General features: G+C 34.9%; 1 protein-coding gene across 4 annotated transcripts in view; it reads right to left on the bottom strand.

Moving 5' to 3' along the window:
* RFX3 (regulatory factor X3) overlaps positions 1-25,294 on the bottom strand; it is a 107,197-nt gene that overhangs the window by 22,282 nt on the left and 59,621 nt on the right. For 3 of the 4 annotated variants that reach the window (XM_059873468.1, XM_059873469.1, XM_059873470.1), the window contains exons 4-7: positions 17,627-17,885; positions 6,028-6,102; positions 1,770-1,951; positions 1,090-1,209 (exon numbers count right to left, since the gene is read on the bottom strand). In XM_059873468.1, coding sequence (XP_059729451.1) covers positions 1,090-1,209; positions 1,770-1,951; positions 6,028-6,102; positions 17,627-17,885 — 636 coding nt within the window. The remainder of the gene's footprint in view (positions 1-1,089; positions 1,210-1,769; positions 1,952-6,027; positions 6,103-17,626; positions 17,886-25,294) is intronic. The other variant, XM_059873472.1, reaches the window with a different exon arrangement.

The following is a 25,294-nucleotide window of genomic DNA, read 5'->3' as shown; positions in this document are numbered from 1 at the left end:
TGAGTGGGTAAAATAAGCTTGCTGGGAGATTTTGTAAATACCTGCCATCATTCCTTACTATATTATCCTGCCATGGTTTTTGTAACAAGCATTTTCTACATGATGTTATTATGAGACATCTCATGCTCCTGTATTATGCTCAGCAAAATATAGTTAAGACCATATATCTTACATGAGCTTCCATTTAGTGTTGTAAATAATCTGTACTGTCTGGAAATGACAGTAAAATCATTTCAGATCAAAATGATCTTTGTGTTTGAAGTTAAAGTTTGAAGTTGGGTTTTCCATAACTCAGTTGTGTACAAGGACACAAAATATGCTTGGGACACTATACCAAACTGTTCATTCAACTGAATGTTTTTGGAGGAGTAGGTGTTCTAATGGTGACTTGCTTGATGTGGTGCACTTCTATCTGAGTGTCATGAAATTATGCATCTAATAACATATTTTACTTTAGGGTAATATGACTGGCTAGTAACACAAGTCAAATCAAAATTAGTTTCAAAGAAATTTACTCATTTCCAATTTTTCCCCTAAAATTTTCTCTTTAACATAGTTTTTAATACGCATATTCACACATTCTTTCACCACCAGTATAGCCCAGTTTTCAACTACTTCTGAGTCTTCACAGGCTCCTCAGGAACAACAGATACTAAGGGAATATACTTACATGTACTTGAAGTCAAACCATTGCGGTCATATTAATTCTTCACCAGGACATGAAATAAATTCCAAGCAACTTAATAGTAAGTTCTCTGATAAGAAGTGTGAACATAAAATGATACAGCAATGAAAAGAAACAGGAATGTTTGAAATTAAAGCTCTTACCACAAGAATTCAATATAGTTAAGAAGAATCCGTTCATATTATAGGTAATTTTATTATTATTTATTTTCTGAAAATTTATGAAAATTTCTAGGCAAACATTCTTTCACTTTGACTGGTGCCTGACATCATTGACATCAACTGGGTATTCAGCACACTTTTGTTTTCACAGCAAAAAAGCTGAACAGGAATTCAAACCTGTCCATGTAAGGAAAAGACTTGATGAAAAAGAAATAGTGTGAATAGTTGTGTTTCATGCTTTACCTCTGTTTCTGCTGCATGGGCTGTTGTCTCATGGCCATATATTGCATGTCCTCTTGTAGTCGATTAAGAGGAGAGTCTGGCTTGACACGAATCCCATAGTAATGATATTTGGAGTTCCCCCTTTATGGAAAAGCAAGAATTAAAAGAGCAGTAATACTAGTTTTACATATTTATATTACATTTACTTTACAATTTACATTGACTGCAAAACAACATACACAAATCAGGTCTGGCTCTCTTGTCATACCTGTTTTACATGAGCGTAATTTTACTGCCTTTGGGAGATTAATTCACTCTCTCAAACAAATATTATCAGCATACTAACTTGCACTCCACTTGAGTAAGAAAAAAAAAAGCAAATAAATACAATTTACCTAGTTATGGGCAAACAGTATTCTTAGTGATTTCCAAAAGGAAAGTTATGTTTTATTTGTAATGATAAAAATCTGAAGTGTAGTTACCAAAATATAAACACATAAACTGTCCAAAACAGAAGAAATAAAACTATAATAGCATCTTGAAAAAACATAGAATTGTTCAACATGAAGAAACAGAACTGACAGAAAACCACTAATATTTTAATGCAGGTCTTATGTATTCTTTTTCCTAGTTGACTAGCTTCTTATTCATAATTATGACCTTTATTTTTTATTATAATTCATTATTTCAATTGCACAAACCTAGTTCCAAGTCTTCTGGTCCGTAGTCCCATGAAGATTGACCGTATGAGTTTTCCAAAGGAGGCAGCATTGACTGGATCCAGCTTGTGCTCCTGACAGTGTCGTAAGTAATGGTTATAAAGGGTACTTCTTGGAAGGCTCACTCCTTCTGCAGTTTCATAGTTGTCTAAAAGCCATTGAAGCTATATCACATACAAAACAGAAAAAAAAAACCCTATTATATACTTTATTAAAAATATTATAGCCATACAGCATTAATGTCTGACAGCTGGAACCACTCTTCAGGTCTACTAAAAAATTACTTTCTTCCTCAGAGTGTCTTTAAATGTTAGTTAAACAATAATGCTTTAATATCCTCAGAATTACCAGGGAATAGCAGAATTCATTGCACTTGTGACCACAGGAAAGTGCCCTTTTTTAAAAATATTTTTGATTCAGTACCACACATCAGTATGTAATAAAGGTATCTATGCTTTGGAGACAAATTGTTAGTACCACAAAGAAATAAAGGAATCATGAATGTAATACACATAAATTGCAGAAAACAAACTCCTTGGACACAATAGGTAATTAATGTATTTGTAAATCTGCAATATGATACTGTTTCTCTTTGTCTGTTATTAAAAACATTAAGATACAGATAAGAAAAAAGCTACTGCATAAAATCAGAGAGCTACCTAGGTAACATTGAAAATAATTGGTACATCTATGAATCATTAGGGATACAAACCCTTTCAGCTGTAGTCTGCTTGCCTTTGACTTCCAAAAGAAACAGAATGAGTTTCTTGGAAAAACAGTAATCTTTTCATATAATTGTGGTAGGTAATTAGAAACATGAAAGAATATTATGTAACATCACTGCATGTTCTAAGTACAGCACACTCATGAAACACCTCTAGCTGTTACTAATATACAAAAAAAGTTAAAAGAACAATTTAATAGTCCTAGATTTATTATTAAAGGAAAATGACAAAATATAGCAAAACCAATATAGTCTGAGAATACATTAAATTTCACTGTTTCAGTTTTTTGATAAGTCAACATTTTCCTTATTTTTCCCAGTACTTGTCATGGATCCCTAGAATTTTCTAACCTCAAAAAAAATACAGAAATAAGATGCAAATGCTTCCAAGACATAAATATTTTAGCTTGGTTTGTAGACAATTCTGCATTTCAAATAAAGAAAATGAAGAAGTACATTTAATCACCACTTATCATTGTTTTATACGTACTAACATTCACAAGTGCTTCCAAACTGAGCATCTGCCATTTTGAAATATAGCTGAAGAAAAGGTATAATTGTTAATATTTGAGTTTTGTGTGAATGTATTAAACTTATTTCACTAGTGATCTGACGTAAGTCTGTCTTGGCTTACAAACAAGGATAATTCTGACGTTCAGTGGTTGCAACCTATCCAGATTGAAAATCTGTTATTACATCTCTATTTTTATTAATACATGTATATAAAATTTGTCATATATTATTAAATCTAGAATTGAATCAGAACAATACAGAACATGAAGTACTTTTGCTTTCCCTGGGGGAAAACTCTGTCAATCCCAAAAGACTAACAAACAAAAATTAATTATTTTGTAATTAAGTTCTGTATGTAACATTAAAGATATTTTCCTCCAGACAGTTTCTAATCTATTATTAATCACTTTGAGTGCACTTCATTAATTATATGAATTTCTAACAGATGTTATTTCAAACATAATTTGCATTATTCAACACACAAAAAGCCAAATCAAAAGTTAAGTGCAATGCAAGAATTTTTGCTCTTGGAAGGAGTTACTTAGTAGCAAATCCTTGAAATCCTTACTTGATAAGATTATAGCCTGGAAGAAAAAGTGCAGTTAATTCATGATTTTAAGAGAAAATTGAACCCCAACATTATTGTTAACAACTTTTTAAAGAACCCAAACATTTTCCAATCAAGCTGAAATACAATTCTAAAAGTGTTCAGGTTTGAGTCGTGGCTTATAAATTTGTAGTACTGACCATAATGAACTGGTAAGATGGGGAAAGGTATGAAATATTTGCAGATCCAGACCTGTTAAACTGAGTGTGATTTCAATTAATCTGCAATGCTTATAAAACACTCAACTATCACTTAGCTGAATAAGTTGATCTCATGCAGAAATACATCAAGAAACAAAAGAAAACAGAGGAGAAATGACAAACTCCTTAAAATGAGAACTCATGTATTGAGGAAAAAAAATCCTACAAAACCTCATTGAGGTATCAAAGGGTGAAAATTTAAATCCCAAACGAAAATCTTTCCACAAATGAATTTATCACCTGCTAAGTGTATATGTTAATTAAAAACACAATTTAAAATTCTATTTTAAAATCTGTTAGGTCAATTATTTTAATAAATGCCAAACCAAACCATTAGAAGGTAACTTCAAGAAAAGTTTAAAGAGACAAAGTGTACATCTACACTTTAACTTCCTTTACACTGTCCTTGAGTTTAAAGACAATAAGCATTGCTTTCAAAACAGACAAAGCATCCTGTAGGCTTGATCTAGATTTTAAATTTCTTTCAAAATGACCAAAAGCAAGAAATACTTTTTGCCGTAAAAATGTGTACAAGGGTTGTTTTAAATTTTTCTTTCCCCGCAGAGTCAAAGATACATCCCTCTCACAGTATTTTTCACAAAGCTTTCACAGTCAAGAAATACCATGGTAAGTCCTCACAGCTGGAAAGCCTGCGATCTTCTGTGCAAATCTTGTTATTGGGAAGACACTGTGAACAGTGCCTAGAACTAGGAATGAGTGAAACACAGCTTACAGAGGCACTGCAGCTTATCTTGTAATCTTCCTTGGTTTTATGCAAAGACTGTGCACTTCCTAACAGTTTAAACACAAACTTAGAATAGTTCTGGTGTTTTAAGTCTTTCTAGACAGTTCTAAAACATTCCTGAAAAAGTTACAGTCTGTTAAAAATTACTTTTAAACAATGATTTTGATATTATTACTCAAAAAATAGCTATTATTATTTAAATAATAATTTTGATACTACCTTATCTTCAGAATAATTATTTTGTAAGCACACAAGGTGGAATTTAAGTTTTCTTTCTGTATATAATTTCCTGTAACTTTTTATAATACAGTTTTCCTCTTTAAATTTTAGATTTAAGAAAAAAGTTTGCCTAAATTCTCCAGAAAACATTTTGATTTTAACTTAAACAAAACCAGACCCCTACAGGAAAAAAAATTCCAAATTCAAACCCAAACCTTCTAAAGTATACATTTTTAATTTGATTACCAAAGGACAATCTCTACCATCATATTCTACATTCAGACTGCAAACTAAATTTCAATTTCTTCTGTAAAGCAATAATGGTATTTGAATTTATATAATAAGCAAAGCTGAGAAGGAAAAAAAAGTAATACGAATACAAACCAATCAACATGGCAAAAATACAAAATTCAAACCATAAGAACCAACAGAAAAAAAACATTTCAGAAGACTAAAAACTTACAAAGTAATAATATTATTTATATAATAAGTTTAAAATTAACTTGGTCTTTTTCCTTTATTTTAAAGTTATATATAATGAGTTATATATAATGAGCTTTTCACTATATTTGGAGATCATGTTTTCCCCAAATATCTTTTAGCTTTGTCTTTGAAAACTTCTTAACCATAAGACTTGCAGGGTGAGAACAAAGTAAAAGGCAGATGAATAAGACATTTTCTGTGTACTTCAAATTAAGGCACTGCTTTCCATTTTTACCAGGTCATCAGATGGATCCTTAGGATTCTTAAATGAGTAATTTCAAAATAAACTCACTAGTCAGAATAAATGAAGAAACACCTAGGAACAACCTAAATATATTATTTAGGTGTGCTGTTTGTTTCTTCTCTTCCTCTTCACATGCCACAAAATTAGTATATGGTACACAGTTCTTATGATGCAGACAATTGTATTTAAAATGCCAAAAGCCAGCTAATTTAGAATTAATTGAACCTTAGCATGACATTTACACTGTAACCCGCAAAACAGTCAAATGTGTTAACTCATCCTAACACATGTGTACAGCATAGGAAACAGGTAACACTCTGCAATATACCATAAAGACATTTAATCTGACAAAATAAAGCCATGGGAGGTGTAGTAGAAGATTACAAGCAACTAAGATGGGAAGATTAAGAGCAAAAAGTAATAATAAAATAAAACAAACATTTAGAGGCAGGCTAAGCATGCAGAACAAGCAAGAGAGAGTGTATGTGAAGAAGAGACAACTTACATGGCTGTTGAGAAGAGAGCTTCTGTGAGTGGACAGACCATCAGACTTTTGCAGTGTCTCAATCGCCATTTCAATCTGATAATAGATGTCATTAAAAAAAGGACTCAAGATGGGATAGTAAAAAAGCCTGATCAGAGAAGTTTTGACAGATTCCTTACAGATCAACAGAAATGCCTGCTTTATTCCTGGCTAGGGCAAATATTTTATTAAAAGGCCTCATTCTAGAGTCCCAGTGAACACAAGCCTCCTCAATGAGGTCAGAAAGTCCTTGAACATATCCAATTTTGCTAACATGTATACTGCAGGATCACAGTCTCAAAGTTCATTTTACCTTCCAAGCTGCTCAGAATGAGCTCAAAGAAGTAGAATTACTGGTGAGCTGCATTGAAATAAAAATAACCCAGACTGAACAAAAACATAATCACTAAAGAAAAAAAATAAAAATCCCTAAACGATTTTCTGGAAGGCCTCCATATGTTTTCCCTTCAACTATACAAGGAAGAAACATGCAGAGCTTGCAATAAGAATTGTATTAGAAACAAAACTTTAACTATCTGAAATCACAGAATCAAATCCCAAACCAAAGTAATTCAATAGGCTTTACACCATTAGCTTCACTGGGACAGGACATCAACCCTTACTCCTGCCAGTACCCTTTGAAGATCCCCAGCTGCCAAAGTAAATGGAAAGTCAGGAGTTACACAGACTGCAGGATCCAGCCTTTGGAAAAGCAGATTTGTTCACAATAATTTTGCTTTTAAAAAGGAAAAGAAAACACAGTATAACTAAAATACAAAGTAGATTTTTTTAAAATGCAAATGTATGGTTATTCTTACATCCATTTTCTTTCTTTTCCTTTTAAATAACAATGGATATTTTGATTTTGATTGGTTTGGCAACAACATTAAAGAAAAAAACCTAAGTGTAATTTATCTGGGGGGCCAGAAGAGCAAAAACCAACAATGAAAATGACAGAGACAATGGAATGCACAGTAAGAAAAGGCACACAATTATTAGCTACAATAAATGGCCAAAATGAAAGCAATGGAACCACCACTTAAACTTTTAAAAAAATATTTATAATTATCTCTGTAAACACTTTTAATGAGCCCTGTCTATCGTACTTCAAATACCACAGTACTAATTATCATTTTAATGACATAATTTATCAATATTGGCTGAATTTACTCTCTGTAGAAATGGAAAACTGCTATAGCTGATATTTGAATCTACCTGTAAAACTAGTTTCTCCTTTTTTTCCAGGGCAATTGACAATATTTTAATATATTAGCTGTGAGGAGTAATTTCTTTTAATCGTGTAATATTAGCTTTGCAAGTCTTTAAAAAAGGTACATTATTAAATATATACAATTACTATGTAAGAAAACATTCTTGCTTGGCAATAATATTCCTTCTTTTAACAATCTGACTTGCTTCAGTGGAAAATACCATGAGGTCAAAGTATTCAATCACACAGGAAAGATTGGCTTTTAAAAGCATGCTTCAAGAAGAAAACTACAAGCTCAAAAGATCATCATAAGGTCAGTTCACTATATACTGTAGCCAGAGAGTTTCCCTTCCTAAAAAAATACAACAATCAAACAATTGAGAGTGTACAGACATTTCAATCCTAAATCTGAATGTTAGGTCACATGTACCACAGTGCTTAATCCACAGCAGTACTGTACACCAGGGTTACACTTCCTGCTGCTCATTCCCACTACTGCCCTACTCTCATTTTGTTACTGCAACTTGTGGTCCTTGTTCAAGGAACCAATCTGCTAAAAAAATTAGCATCTCTAGTAATTTCAGTTGAAAAGTGGCATTACAGATGACACTGACTCCTCACTGCCATATTGATCCCATGGTTTTTGGGGGTAACTGTTGGGCTTTTCATCGTTTGGGAGATTTTTGTTGCTGGAGTTTCTTTTAGTAGATTTCATGACTATGGCTACTGAAGGCACAGAATTTGTGCTCACTTTTAGTGCATCATATAAGCCAAGCAACACTGGTTACCACTAAAACATGTTAATTACTTTAACAAGCTCAGAAATGGGATCTATATTAAAATGAGTCTCCACATATTCTACTAGGACAAGCTTAAAGAGAAATTGTTTTCACTACTATTTTGTTCACCATTTTTATATGATTACTTCTTTAACTATTTTTGAGCATAAAATATGACTGATTTGAAGACAGATTTTTAGACACTAAATTATTCACTTGCCCTTTCTGAAAACTTATGGCTGGTTCTTGTTTTACTCTATTGGTGCCCTACAGGGCTCATTTCTAGGGCCAGTTCTGTTCATTTTTAACAATGATCTGGACAAGGAGTTGAATGCCATTAGTAAGTTTGCTGATGTTATCAAACTGGGAGGTGCTGTTGACTCTCCTGAGGGACAAAAGCCCTTGCAGAGAGACGGGAGGGATCTGGATAGAGTGGAGTACTGGGCAATCACCAGTGACATGAAAATGACAAGTCAAAATGCCAGATTCTGCACCTGGGCTAGAGAAATGTTAGACATGGAGAGGGGCAGCTCTGGGGTTGCAGAGAGGGCTCTGGGGGAGCTGGTTGGCAGCAGGTTCCGTGGCAGCCAGCAGTGTGCCCTGGCAGCCAGGAGGGCAGCAAACCCCATCCTGAGTGCAGCAAACCCCATCCTGAGTGCAGCAAACCCCATCCTGGGGGCAGCAAACCCCATCCTGGGGGCAGCAAACCCCATCCAGGTGCAGCAAACCCCATTCTGGCTGCAGCAAACCCCATCCTGAGTGCAGCAAACCCCATCCTGGCTGCAGCAAATGCCATCCTGGCTGCAGCAAACCCCAGCCGGGGTGCAGCAAATGCCATCCTGGGTGCAGCAAACCCCAGCCTGAGTGCAGCAACCTTGGCACCTAAAGAGGTGACCATCCCTCTGTGTCCAGTGTTAGGGCAGAGCCTCCCTTCGAGTGCTGGGTGCAGCTCTGGGCTCCACCATTTCAGAACCATGGGAAGGTCCTTGAAGGTGTCTGGAGAAAGGCAAGAAGGTGTCAGGTGGAAGGACTGGACACCATGGCCTGTGAGGAGCTGCTAAGGGCATAGGGCTTGTCTAGTCTGGAGAAAAGCAGGCTGAGGGGCAACCTCCTTGCTCTCTACAGCTTCCTGAGGCAGGGAAGTGGAGAGGGAGGTGCTGATCTCTTCTCCCTGGGATCCAGTGACAGGATATGTGGGAATGGTTCAAAGCAGCAAGAGGGGAGGTTCAGACTCACTGTTAGGAAGCATTTCTTTATAGAGACAATGTCCTGAGCCTATCACTGTGTAAGGGGCATTTGGACAGAGCCCTTAAGAGCCTGCTTTACCTTTGGGTCAGCCATGAAGTGAAGCAGTTGGGCTAAATTATTCTTGTAAGTCCCTCACAGCTGAAATACTTTATTTTCTTCTCCTCTGCTATTCCAAGGGTTTGGGTTTTCAGGAGGCTCTGTGTGACACCCATGTACAGGAAAGAAAAGCTACCCAAAAATTCCTTAAGCGAAGGGCATGTTCCTTAAATGAAGGATCTGTTCCTTCAAGCTTTTAGGTTCTAAGTTCTGGCCAGGGACTTTTATTTAGGCTGTAAAAAACTGAACATTACGTCTCTATTCAAATAGCACTTAAGCACTAACACAGAATAACTACAGAGGTAATACAGAGTGTATTATTATAATATTTTGTGTACAGATGATGTGTAAATGCAAAAGGAAGACTGATACCCTTCCATTTTTAATAAGCTGTGAGAGATTCCAGGCACAACTTCCTAGATATTTATCTGATATGTTAAATAAGAAAAATTCCACTTATTTGAATATGTGATCAGTCATACACCCTTGTCTTAATAAACTAAAAACATTTATTTAAAAGTTCTGATAACTGAAATGTACACTATCACTCCCACTGCAATTCCAACGAAACCATGTTAAATGCTACACTACATGTAGGAACACTAATCAGTTTGTACAGCTACAAACATAGGCAGTCACTAAATTAAGAGCATTACAGATGAGGAAACTATGATTGTGAATTTCTTCAATTTACTTTGTTAGTGAGGTAAAGCACTGCCTTATATTCAGACACAATCATTAAGGAATAAGGATATTCTCCTGGGGTTCAGCAGTTTGATCCCAGTATGTGCGTCTACAATGTAATCCTTAAATGATCTACTGATTTGGAAGTTATTGACTGTTTTTGCTAGGTTATGGCTCAGTATTCATTAACGCATTACTAGATAAACAAATGACACATAATAGTCTAAGATGCATATAGCACAGACATAACAAACAACTACACCAAACCCACTTAGCAAAAAACTCCCTTCCTCTTAGGAAAAAGAAAGAAATAGCGCTTTTCCATATGATTCAACTAACAATTTCCATGATCAACTAACAATTTAACAATTAGTACAAAATGTTATCGTAAGTTGCTCTGAGGAATTTAAAAAAAAACCCAACAATGTGCAGAAATCGAACTCCTGTGGTTTAGTGAATAATCTAGGCAGCCTACAATTATTTTTTCGTTTCTGTTTGCATTTGCAAACCACCCTCCACCAGCAGCAGGGCGGGCAGGTGGCATCTTAGTATTCAATATATTGTTGCAACCTATTGAAAAGAGATAGCTACTGTGTCTTTTTCCACAGGCTCCTCTCACTCACAATGCCCTTTATCCACTTCCAAAGGTTCACCCTTTCAGGCTTTAAAGGAAGTGAAATTCTAAAGCAGCTATCATCACAATGCTCCATTATGAAGGAATTACTAATTCATCATATGTATACAAGCAAGACTGATATAGTGGTACAGTTGGCTAAGTCCTGGGTACTTGTGGCAATTGTGCGTACTTAAATAAGGCAGAAGGAATTTGAAAATACAGGATAAATGGACACAGGCCTTTTCAAAATGCGACAATTTCAGCCTTTTAAGATGCCACAAACATGCATGGTTCATGTTGGCTTTCATTACTATTTCAGGACAGAGTATTCATGCATGTCATATTGTTTTCTGAAACCTGTGCCAGAGGGTTGTGTTAGGCAGACAAGCTTGCTCACAAGAAACAAGCTCAAAAATTAAATTATATTGACCATGTGAGAAGATCCCCAATCTAGCCCGTACAGCTGGGAGACTTAAATCTAAAAGATCTGCACTCCTGTCAATAGAAAAACCTGTAGCAACACCTGCAAACAGATTCTGTGAAATTTTGCTCAAAATATTGAAACAGTACTATGAAAACAGACAGAAAGATACTTCTTTAAGACTGTGGAATGAAAGTAATGTAAATATGCAGAAAAAGAAGAAGAAAAAGAAAAGGTGTAAAATTAGTACAGTATTTTACATAAAGCTGACCTTAAAAGAATGTTGATAAACCTTAAAAAACTTAGAAGGGCTTTTTTTATTCCTAAAAACTCCCCAGATTAAATTGTAAATATGAAAATTTAATATACACAACAGACACAGGTCAAAACACCTGGTGCAAATGCACACTACCAGTAGTCTACAGGTACATAAGGCATGCATCCTGACTAATGAATACAGCATGTTCTCTAGTGACTATAAAAGAACATATGGAGTCGTTTGGGAGAAAAAGCATACCTCACAGACACAGACTGGAAAAAAAAATGCTTGGAGTTAAATCCAATTACCTTTTCCTTCACAAATTTTCAAATGTAATGTTACTGCCCAGGTCCCAAGGGACTTTGACACAATTCAAGCAGGCTGATGCAAATCTCATGAAATTCAATAATGTGAAGTGCAAGGTCCTACACTTGGGTCATGGCAATCTCAGGCTACAGGTTGGGTGGAGAAGTGTGAGAGCAGCCCTGCAGAGAAAGATTTGGGGGTCATGGTTGAGGAAAACCTCAACAACAGCTGGCAATGTGCATTCACAGTCCAGAAGGCCAAACATGACCTGGGCTGCATCCAAAGCAGTACTGAAAGCAGGGCCAGGGAGGGGATTTTGCCCCTCTGCTCTGCTGAGACTCCACCAGCAGGACTGCATCAGCTCTGGAGTACCAGCATAGGAGGAACATGGACCTGTTGAAGCAAGTCCAGAGAAGGGCATTAGGTTAATAAGAGGACTAGAGCATTTCCTTATGAGGACAGACTGAGAGAAGTTGTGCCTGTTCCACCTGGAGAAGAGAAGGTTGTGTGGAGACCTCACAGCAACTTCCAGGATCTGAAGGGGGCCTGCAGGGAAGGTGGAGAGGGGGAGAGGGACTCTTAGTCAGGAACTGCAGGGATAGGACAAGGAGTAATGGGTACAAACTAAAAGGGGAGAAACAAAGGTTGGATATTAGGAAGAAATTCTTCACTGTGAGGTGGTGAGACACTGGAACAGACTGCCCAGAGAAGCTGTGGAATTGCCATCCCTAGGGCTGCTCAAGGCAAGGCTGGATATGGTCTTGAGCAACCTTGTCTAGAGGGAGGTGTCCCTGTCCACAGCAGAGGACATGTGACATGATCTTTAATATCCCTTCCAACCCTAAACAATCTATGATTCTATATTTATCTTCTTAACAAGAAGTTCTCCAACATAGGGTCAAACTGACTAATATACCATCTTTGCCCCAGATCATCCAGTTATTTGTATACCTAATGTCTCTTACATACATCTTTAAACATATTCTAAACCTTTTTCTCTGTGGTCATTTTCCCCACCTTTGGGAAGCAAACCAAAAAATCCCATATAAAAATCTGTTGTGAAGCTTGTCATAAAGACTTTTAAAATATATACATTTCACCTAACACTGAAAAACACATGTAAATACATCAGAGTTATTCACACCAGAGAACCAAAACAGAGAAATCAAAAAGAAAATTCAACTCAGATTACTATTAAAATCAAATCTGAAAACATTTATGGCATGACGGCCTTAGAGAGAGAGGGTGGCCATACTAGGACAATTGTTTATTTAATCAAAACCACAGAAACCTGTAGTCCTTCAGAAAGGTGATACATCTATGCCATTGATAACCAGACTGTTTTGAGAACATCATCATGGCAAGTCTCCTGGCATCCAGTTTATTATGCCTTTTAAAACAAAAAGAATTAACACAAATTCTTCCCATGGATTGAAAGATACCTATTTTTGATATCTTATGATAAAAAAAAATTGTGTTTCTTGCAATCTTTTAAAATGAGAAACTGGAATACTGCATTGGAATAAACCAAGTTTCCAACAACTTGATTTTTGATAAATACCAGAAATAAACATTAAACTGCCAAAATTGGAAACACTATAATTGCTACAGGGCTTTTATGGAGAAGACACACTAAAAGCCAATGAGGCCAGGCCGTATCAGAGGAGAAGCAAGGAGCATAGACAGATGAAGCCAGCATCTAGTTGGGGTAGATGGCTGACCTTAGTAGCAATCATTCTCCCTTCCCCCCACATTCCTCGTCTTGTGAAGATCGCATAGTCTTAATGCAAGAATTTACAGTGTAGCAGCAAGGTACTCAAAGGGACATAGAAATACATAAATTATTTTGGTGACATTGCTATGCTGAAACATCTGGAAGAGAGGGGGAGAAGCCATTATGCTCTATAGCCTGAAGTGGAAACCAAAGCAGGAGATTTATCAAGGCACAAGATCCACCTGATACTCTTTTTTTTCACAAAAGAAGCCACTGTACTCCATTGCAGAAATTATAAGTAAATATCTTGCCTGTATATGATGTCAGTCAAAATGATCTAATAATCCTTTTTGCATAAAAGTCTGTGGATCTTTGATTTGATCAAAAATGTTTTATTTTATGCTAAAATGGATTTAGCTACATCAAAATTACCAGAAAAGTTAAGAAATGGAGGAGGAAAAAGCTCCTGTACCAAGAAGGAAATTAATAAAGAAAATCTCAACTCAAATCCAAATTATAAAACTTTATGCCCTTATGTAAGAGGTGCTAGTTTTTCTGAAATAGTTATAATACATCCACTAGAATTGTATTATCAGGATATGGTATTTGTATGGGGCCTTCTTACATCTTGTTGTTTTCTCTCCAATAACTAAAATATATTTTCAGCAGGTATTATCCTTCCTTTAAAGTTATTCCTTTGCATGCTGTGTTTACTAGCAGAACTAATAGTCTGTGGGGATACATTACATACACATACATTTTGATTTTATTTTCATGCAGATTTAGATTTGCACTGAAATAGGATGAATTTCTATAACAGCATGAGTGGAGACCTCCTATGGTTGGTGATGACTGCTGAATGACAACTGTAAATTGAGGATCAGTCATAAAACTTGTTAGAAAACAAGACTAATAGATGGGAGCCTCTCACTGACTGACAAGCACAACAACATACTTATTACTAGAAACTGTATGAATTTTTTAATCCCATGATATTATGAAATACGGTAATTAGATTACCTTTTTTCATCACAAGAACAATCCTTAGGTGTTTACACATCGGGAAAAAATGGAAGATGATTTATATTTCATTAACATGGCAATCAATCCAATTTTTTGGAGAGTCCCTTAAATGTAGTGGTTCCTTATTTAATGACAGCTGTCAGTAAACCAAACACATGACCCCTTCCTACAGGTTTCAACATGCAAATTTGTTTCAAACAGACATCCAGCTAGGCTAAATCAGTTCTTCTTCAATGCAATCACACATGTTCTTGAATAATCCACAAACATACTCACATGGAAATGATAATTTTGGAAATCTGCTTATCTACTGAGCATCTTATATAGAAGTTCTTAAATTCTGAATTCTTTTCTGGTTTTGTCAAAAAAAACCCCAACCTTTTCAGTATGTAGAGATAGTAGTTTAATAGGCCAGCAAAGGATAAAATGGAAAGAAGCAGTGAAATCAATGGAAAAGAAAAAAGAAAAAGCTAACAAAAGTTATTCATGCATACCAACATAAACCTTTACTGTATATATGTTGGAATAGTTTTGAGAGAGCATAAGTTTTGATATTTTGGCTATAAAAGCAGTGCTACTGCATGCTGTTGCTTAATAAGGACTGCTTTCTTGTATGAATATTTGACAGAAAATTAAAACAAATTAAATATTACAACCAAAATATTAGCTCTTTATTGAAATTCTGAAGCAGAACTCAGAATTACATTAAACAATAAATAAAAAAGTGAAAATAAAATTAAGTTTAAAAGTCTATCTTTTATTGAATTCTGCATTAAAAAATTGCTTACCTGCTGAAGAGTAATTTTAAATTTAATTTATCTAAAATATAGTTAATAAAAGTTGTCTATTTTATATATTTGACTTTTAACCAGAAACTCCTGTTTCTTTATTTCTTTTAACTTAAACTAAATGTATCAGAAAGAGTTAACACCATTCATACAATAATTTGCTTATTACATAATATAATGATTTGATCAGTGAGGGTGATAAATGACAAAACAAGTGAAGTTATCAGCTGAAAAGAGTAAACAGAACTAGTACCTCTATGGCAAAATAAAGAGAACTTGTGATGACCACATATATTAATAAATAAATTTTTACTAATTTTTATATCCTTTTTCTCTGTATGAAAATTCTCCAAACTAATTCAAAACTGGGAAAAAAATTTCTGCATATTATTCTAGCAAAACAGTCTGAATACAGGCTATTTAGATCACTCCAATATATTCTCTGCACAAGAATGAAAAAAGTTATGATGGTAAAGATCAAATGAGGATCACAACTGAAACAAGCTCTACCTATCAAAGGTGCAATCCAATTAAAGTATTATATTGCTCTATTTAACTCAGTTTAGTTATGCCACCTAGTAAAATTAAAAGAGATGTGGTGCTTTCAAGCTTAAACTGCGCTTAAACTGAGCTTAAACTGAACCTTAAGTGTTTCAATTAATTCTTCTATGTTTCAGCTGAAACACACCTAGCCTAAAATTATTATCTAAAATCATGTTATGCCCCCCTTCCTTAGCAAAAAAAGTACTTCTGATGTACTCTAATGTATCATTCTTAAGAACTATAGTATAAAGAAGAAATAACACACTAAAAAATAGAGGAAATTATTTTAGTGCAAAAATGCAATTTAGTAATTGTTGTTTAATTAGCAGTATTTTCTCCTATTCTTAACAGTGAGTTGATATAGCAGTATAGAATTTATTCTGAGCAATTAAAACAGGCTATTTTACTGACAAACTGGGAAAGAGAAAAATGCTGCTGAAGCCATGAACTTTAGTTTCCATTCAAGGTTGGCAAATTCTACTTTTAATTTTTGAAAAAAAATCAAACCAGTTTTAATTTGCAAAATATAGTATGGAGTTCTGACATTCAAATAATTCTAGGATTTTCAACTTCAAAGTAACTCTACTACTCTTCATTTGTGTTTACTGGATACATTTAAGCCTCAATTGTTTTCACAGTCAGTTAAGCATCTGAAATCTGAAAGAGGAATGACACTTTTTTAAGAAACACTGTTCTTCTATTAAGTCATGCAAAATACAGGCAAATGTTAAAATATACTCTTTTTTATAACTCAAGTATAAGATTCTCCATTACTATGAAAGATCCCCCTATGTTCAGGTGGGATAGTTATACTATTCATGAATTATGACTCTTCACAGTTTTTGTTATCCGGAAATAATACTGCATGGGTTTTTTGGATAAAGTAATAATTTCCTGCTTGGTACCAAAAATTGTATTTATTCATACCAATCACCTTAAGATTCAAATTGAAGAGAATTTTCAGATCATCTAAATTATCCAATGCTTTTACATTAGTTCCTAAAAATTAAGTCCCCTAACTTTATTGCCTTTTTGAATACTGGTGAATCTGTATTATTACTGATGCTTTATCTCTTTTCTATATTTTTAAACTGCAGCTACCCTATGTTTCACAATTCTCTTCCCCATTATTTCCAAATCTCTGCGTGCAGACCAGAATACTCAGAAGCATGAGGTAAAAGTACTCCTTAGGGCAGCAAAGGTAAGAGTAGTATAAACCCATTCTCCTAACTGAAATAAAGGCTGATTGAGTAAGTTCTTAGGTTAAGTTCTCCATGCTCATGTTTATGTATCCACAATATTCTATACCATAGTTGTAACAGTATGCATCAGTATGAATCTTCCCACAACACTGTCAGACATTCTCAAAAGAGCTTTTAATCTGAACACAATTTAGAGACTGACCACAGATAAGTAAGAATGAAGTGTTAGAACACATTACCTTGGTATTCTGAACAACTGGAAATTTTTTTAAATAAGCTACCAAAACTATACTAATATCAGGCAAACAAACTGATTAAATTCAGGGAAGTCAGAAATATTGATCTATAACTTACGTTATTTAACATTTCCATCTAACAGTTACACTCAACAACACTGTATTCTTCACACGTTTTCAGAAAAATTACAAAATGTTTAAATTTAATATACAAAATGTAATTATTCACAAGCTGTCAAGGGAAAGGTATGCCTTCATGATTAAGTTTTCACAGTATTCTTAATCCTGTATCTTATACATATATAGTGCTTCTTTTACAAAAAGTACTATGTAGTCCTTATTCTGACAACATAATACCGCAATGTATTCTGTCACAAAAACTATGTCAGTCTGCAAGAATATCTGAGTGACTAAGAGACTAGTCTCAAAGGTTTTGCATCAGTCTGAAATACTTACTGTCGCTGGGGAGGCCCGCGTTGTGTGAGTCACTGAATGACCAGAATTTTCCATTGAATTGCCAATCAGATAGGTCCCTCCTGAGCTGCTAATGAGTTGTCCTCCTGTTACGCCCATCTGAATCCCTCCAGTGCCCACCATGCTATGAGACGAGACCACTGTTGTCACCTGTGCAGAACTTCCTTGAGTATCAAAATAATTTCCCCCAGTGTTTTGACTGTACATCTGGGTTTCTGTGTAAGGATAAGTTGTTGATCGGCTTCAAGAAAAGAAAATAAAAAAAAAGGAAAATACATTATTTGTATTTCATTTAGCTGAGGGTAATGTTATAACTCTAGAAATTGATTTACAAAAACTAAAACCAAATAAGATTGGCAAACAATTCCTGTCTCCTCAGAGAATAACAGTTAATCAAGTCAAAGATTTTAATAACTAACTCAGTGACAATGGTAAGCCAAGCATCCACTGAACTTTATAGAAAAACTGTCAGTCTTACAAGAAGATGAAGAGAGAAAGAAACAACAAAAATTGAAGGCAGGCACACAGAGCTAATCTAATTATTAATATATTGCAAATAAATCTACAAAGTTTCATCTGCATAATTTTTTTTTTTAATTTGACAATGGAATTTCAATTTCAAGTTGGATGCCATACGTTTTGCATAATGTGTAGTTTGCAAAATTACAAACAATTCCTACAAATATGAGCTAGCAGGGTCCAATGTTCAAGAATCCTCTGTTGTCTACTGTTTTTAAATTCACAGAAGCTCTTCACTGAAGCTTGAAAATCTGAGTCTGCTGGTATTTTGGGAAATGCAGTTATTTTTACAGGGCAAATTCAAAATTAGACATGAATTAATGTAATGACAAAAAAAATCATTTAAGAAATAAAACCAAACAGAACTATAACTTGAAAAAACATCACAAATATTACAGAAGTTAAAGGAATGCAACAGTAACATTTTAAAAATAATTATCAAGTATGAAACATTTACATGGCATTAAACATTTCACCCTAATAAACTTCTCAGCTACTGAAACCTTCTATCATGTCTTTCATGTTCTTATTTACTTATCTTGAATAATTATTCTTCATGTGTTGTAATCTGTTTATAATTTTTGAATTTGTATTTGTTCCCACAAACAAAATTTGATATTTACTCTATATATTTCAAATTTTTAAAGTAAATATAATTAATTATTTCAAAGACTGGATCTTTGTATGTTGGCAAGCATGATAAGTAAAAATCGGTCAGCTCACCCAACCATTAATTTTCTTATTTAAGCATAAAAATCTGTAACATTTCTTGTAATTCATAGGGATTATCAATTTATATGGCTTGTAACTAAAAACCACAACAAGCCAATAACAAAACTCCAGACACTTTTGAACAGAAACACAAGAGGTGGAAGCTGCAGTCATGTTTTATGCAATAAACTGATGATCAAGACACATATGCAAGAACATTAATTCAGGCTTTTCTTCCTCTTTATCCATACAATATTTATTTTTAAATTAATATAGAGAAGAAGTCAAGGCAATTTACTGTTTTTTTATTTATGAAAACTTATGTAAGATTACTTAATAAGTAAACAACAGACCCGGAAATTATAATTTCTTATTTACCTTTAGAAAAGCACTACTTCTAAATGATTGAGGAACATAATAGTACCTCATTAACAAGAAGAGTCAGAAATTTTGCTTTGTTAACTATGACTACAACAGTTTCTCCCTTCCCCTGACGAGACTTCCAGAATCTCCAAACTTAAGTTTCAAAATCTGAAATGTTTCATAAGCCTCATACTATCTTATTCCCTCTTACCCCTCTTTAAGCTACTTAAACACTTTCCATTCTGAGTATTTCAAAAGCCTCAAGATCAGCAGCAAAAAACCTTGAAGCTAATCCAAAAGAAATGCCTTGCAGCCTGCTGAAAACAAAGCAAAATAGTTCTTTTAGGGACTAATGCTCAAACAGACATTTAATCTATTAAACTTTCTTTTGAAAGTTAAAATCAGTTGATATTTGCATTGCAATTACCTATGTATGTATTGAATTACTGTGCAGGTCTGCTTAATCTGTTCTTCCAAGCCAAGGTATCATGGTAGTATCTTGTGATACCTTAGGAATACTGTTTATCTTAGAATCATAGGAAAGCTCTATCAAGTTGTTAAGGAGAAAAAAAAAATAAATCAGAAAATCAGTGAACCCTCCCATCTTCATCCCTAAATCATCTCCCCACGTGCCACATGGGGAGATGTTTTGTGAACAATTCCAGGGATGGGGGCTCCATCACTTCCCCACTCTGCCTGTTCCACTTCTTGATCACCCCTTGCAACAAAGAAATTTTTTCTTAATGTCTAACTGAATTGTTCTTTGGTGCACCCTGAGGTCATTCATCTTGTGATGAGCACGATAACCACTAGCAAACTGGATGTTGCCTCTATCTTTACATCTGTGAACAGTGCTATGCAGCAGAGGACAAATGTAGGGAAATGTTGTAATGTTGGCTCAGGGGAAACAGTTCATGGAAATGATCACCAAGTGACTGACATTGTAATTTCTCTCACAAGAGGCAAGAAAAATCTTGGTATCAGCTGTCAGTAAGGAAAGTAATGAAAGGATAAATCTTTGTTTACAGCAAAAATAGACATCGCTAGAGGAAAACACTGTACAAAAGATGCGAGGAAAACAACTCTCACTTGCAAAAGTGGAACTGAATATTGGAAGCAATGCAAATTCTAGAGAAAGCTTCAAATTTTGAAGAGAATTAGTCATAGACTTGCTGTGCAATAGGAGATGAAATATCTGCCTTATTAAGGTATATCTGTATATCATATGTACCATCTATAGACCTCTATATCACACACAGTCTCTAAATAAGGACTGATTGTAACAGAGCACCTATTTCTGCTTATAATAACACTCTGTATCAGTGTATCAATGGGACACACATCAATGGGTCTGACTCTAAAATAAACACACTCTTACATTTGGTCCAACAACTAACCAGGTTTTTTAGAATACCCAATCATTGGAGATGATTTAGCAAACATTTCACAACAGAGATCAACAGTGTATTTAAAAGTGAGATGACCATGCAATAATAATTGTAACTTAGCAAAGAGACCTTTAATTTAATCAAAATTATTCAATCTGGAAATTAAAAATGCAGCTGAGTAAGATGATGTTTTAGAAAGCAGTTTTGAGAAATCATGTTTTTAGAAAGCAGACTTAAATGTTTTAAGGTCATTGCACATGTTAATATGACCTTTTAAAATAAAGTTGCAGCAAAGAGGAAAATAAATACAAATAAGGACGTGATCTTCTATTTCTCCACAGCACTTGTAGCACAAATATGTTATACTTTCTTAAACAGCCTGACACATATCATAGTCAGTTCCTTCCCACTGCAAAAGTTTTAAAAGCATACCCAGCTCTTCCCTCCTTTAACAGCTGCATATAAAATTGTACAGGGAGTAATCTCAAAGTTTTCTTGCTCTTTATGAGAACACATTGATGACCAACTCTTGCTTTTGATAGCAGGAAGGCAACAGAACCTGATAGTTCCTACCACTGAAACACTGTGAAATTCAGTGCTTACTAGAATGTGGCATTAGAATAAAGCTTACCAGTTACAAGTGAATTTAAAGTCTAAGTAGTTAGGCTGCAGTGTCCTAGTTTCCAGAAGGCTGTGCAAACTAGATCATGTTTACCCTGAGAGCAAGCAACAAAAAGTCAGGCACTGTGAGAATTCAATTCAGATTAAGCAAGCCCAGAGCAGGTGCCTGATGTTAAGATCCCACAATAGAAATTAACAATACCAGCAAGAATCAAAGAAGCATTGCAAGGTACAATAATCCAAGGCATTTCCTATTATGCCTCATTGCTTGCTTACACACATTTTATAATGATTTACAAAATATAATGTTATAAATAAAAGAGATGAAGTTGTGGTATAAAGTTGTTTAAAACACTAATTTTTTTTTGCACATGAAACCAGAAAATAATTAATTCCAGTAAGCCCCAGCATTACCACACAAATCAGTTGCAATGTCTTACCCTACATTACAGACTCTAATATAAAGTTACTGAGCCCAACTTATACAGACACTTCTGTCTCTTCAAAGATACTGACATTCTGAAAAAAAAAACAAAAAACAATGGCACAGAAAGAGTAAACTTGCTCTTGTCCTCCCTTGGTTTTCAGCATGCACATGCACACACTGGAAATAATTTATTCCCATCTGCACTTATGATCAGATTCTATGTAAATATCCAATCCATTTGACCACTATGTATGAGTGTTCAACCGTAGAAAACCTCCAAACCAAGAAATTCTTTCATGTCAGAATATCCTCAAACTCCTTTAAGTTTTCAGGATAATTCTATGGTCCTTAAGCTAACAGACAGCTTCACAGAAACTAGAGAGAACAAAATCTTTTGTCTAATACTGAGGGAAGGCCTTACCATAGCCACATTCTGGAGGTGATGTATCCTAAGCAAAGGGAAGAAAAGGAAGTGCCATACACCCTGAGACTGTCACAACAGAATATGATACAGCCATTTAATTATAATAGAGAGGCATTTATTAGCCATAAAAAAGAACTCAGATCTTCAACACTTAGTCCAAGACCATTTTTCACATGAAAACAAAGCAATAGAAGCACATACAATGCAAAGCTACAGAAAACCCTGCAAGCCGGGGAATATAGTAAATTAAAACAAAGGTGGAATTCTATAAATTTTATTTTCAGGACCTGTAATTTAGACAGTAAAGAAAACATTAATTACAAATTTTTAAAATTCTGATTAAGTACAGCAGACCTATAGTCCAAGAAATACAGTATTGCCACTATTAGGAACATGTCAAAGGGTACATACTAAATCTGCAAGAGTTGGGCTTGTCAGGCTCTCTTTGTCTATGCTTCTCTGTCTTAGTCTAGAGTTTTGTTCTAGTAGTGATTACTGAACAATTAGATAAATGTTACTTAATCTGTTTCCATTTTATCTAAGCTTTCTATGATTGTGTGGTATGAAACCCATGATTAAAATGCTGAAGCATTGCTCTAACAGATGTTAATATCAAATAGCTATTCTGTACAGAATAAACAATCCGTGACTCTAGATCAAAACTGTAGCAAAGAGAACCATGAGCTGGCATAACAGTATTGAAGAAGTATCCATTCTGGCAAAAACAGACCACATTAAACAAATTCAGATAAACTATTGAAATGGAAACCAGTAAATACACTGATATGGACAAGGTATAGACTGTGCTAGAACACAAAAATAGCTGCAAGTGGACACACTGTGCCATCCTCATCACCCATCATACACTGTCCACACAAAACACCAGTGTTAGTGGTAAATTGCTGTAATTGTCTCTAAGTCAGACAGGAGCCATTCACCTTAGTATGCATAAAGGTAGTAAAGGAAAAAGATAATGTCAGAGAAAAAGAGATAGATACTAGTAACTAGTAGGAAGATAACAATTTTGACTATATTGATAATAATTTCTTTATTTAACCATTGAGATTTCAATTAAGGCAACAGTAAATTCTTGGGTTTGCATAAATGGTGCATTTTGCCAACATAAAGACCACAAATCGTTGTAAAACAAGTTGGTGAAGAACGTGGTTTGGATCCAACAGCAATACCAACCCTTGCACAATCCTCGCAACTAAAACCCTGTTTGCTCTACCAGAACTATCAGGAAAATGGCTACATTTTATTCACCTTTTACAATCTGAAGATTGAAAGAAGAAAGTTTACTATGTGGAACCAATTGACTTCTTAACATAGGTGTAGCAATAATAGTCTTAATATATTCTGAACAGCCATGTAAGCCGGTACATGCCATTGCAACAACAATGCACTTTTGTTTCGGGATAAAGTGACATGCTTGACAAGCAAACTGCTGTTAACTAGAGACAAATGTAGATAATATAATTCTAATATTCTCATATCATACAATGTATGTGACACGTTGTGGGCTACACCCCTTGTATAATTATATTGCCTCCAATTATATTAAAACCAAATAACTATTAAGTGTAGACAAATCATGATATAAAATGTGTGGGAAGAATTGTATTATAGGAATACAACAATTACACTTGACAAAGAATGTGAAACCTGACAAACTTCTTAGTTTTACAATGCAAAGAATAAGGTAACTTTTTCCTGATATATATTGCAACTGCATCCTTTGTTGCTACTGTATATGGATTTAAATCAGTGCTAGTCTGCAAGTACTGCATTTTAAAATAAAGGATAATTCTTTCGCAGAATTGTAGAATGGCTTGTGTCAGAAGGGACCTTAAGGATCTTCCAGTCCAACTCCCCCTGCCATGGGCAGTGAAATCTTCCATTAGTCCAGGTTACTCAAAGCTCCATCCAGCCTGGTCTTGAACACTGCCAGGGATGTGGCATCCACAACTTCTCTGGACAACCTTCTTCACCACCCTCTGAGCCAAGAATTTCTTCATAATATCTGTCTCATCTAATCTAAATCTCTCCTCTTTTAGTTTAAAACCACTGCCTCTTTAGCCTATCACTATCTCCTGCCTTTTCTGTAAGCCTTCTTTAAGCAATGGAAGGTTAAAATAAAGCCTCTCAATCTGTCCTCATCTGTCCTCATAAGAAAGGTGCCACAGCCCTCTGGTCATCTTCGTGGCCCTCTTCTGGACCTGCTCTAACAGGCCCATGTCCTTCTAATTGCTGAGGACCCCAGAACTGGACACAGACTCCAAGCAAGGTCTCATGACAGCATAGTGGAAGGCAATGTCTTTCATCAGGCATGCTGTGACAATTTATTACAGAGATTCCTATATGAATTAATGTCTTCACCCTAACTATGGTTTGCAGACCTCTTATTCCATTGCCAGAGCAGTACTGTTCCTTGATACATTACAGAACAATCCTATATCTGATTTTGAGTCATAATTAGGATTTTGATTTATCATAAAATATACCAAACATATAATCATAGGAAGGCTACCCAAAATCTGGTGTACAAAAGTATATGGGAAATGGGCTAGATAGAATCTTTGAAAAGTCTGAGTAGAAACACAGACTGGGTCCATTCTCTGTCAATGAAATGACAATATTTAGAAAGGCTAATCTTCCTGCAAGGATTGAACAACAAATTGCTTGTCCACTATATTGCTGTTCACAACAACATAGGTAAGATCTTCTCTGTAGGAGAGAAAAACAATCTAGATTCAGCTCATATGCTAAGAAGAGCTTTCTTCTTCTATAGCCTATTGACTGATTTTGCAGCAACTGACAGAGGGATTCAGACACAGAAATACAATAAAATAATGGAAACCTGAAGGTTCATACCAAGCAGTCAGTCACATCTACTTCTGTTTTTCCCTTTTCCTAAGTAGTGTAGTACACTTTTTATACACCGCCGAAAGTCCCAACAGCACACATAAGAATTTAGAAGTAATGAAAAGAGAAACTTGAAAAATAGCATATTTAAGAATGACCTCTTTTGGAGGCTAATAGGTTCTATCATGGTCACAGTGAGGTTATGCCACTGTACCTGTGTGCTGACTTTGGCTGGGGTAGAGTTACTTTCTTCACAGTAGGTATTATTAATACTATTTGTAGCACAAGTCTGAAACACAGCTGCTACTAGCTACTAGGAAGAAAATTAATCT

The sequence above is a fragment of the Haemorhous mexicanus genome, chromosome Z, assembly GCF_027477595.1.
Source record: "Haemorhous mexicanus isolate bHaeMex1 chromosome Z, bHaeMex1.pri, whole genome shotgun sequence".
In the NCBI taxonomy this organism is placed as follows: Eukaryota; Metazoa; Chordata; class Aves; order Passeriformes; family Fringillidae; genus Haemorhous; species Haemorhous mexicanus.
This window is presented reverse-complemented; position numbering and strand designations above follow the sequence as displayed.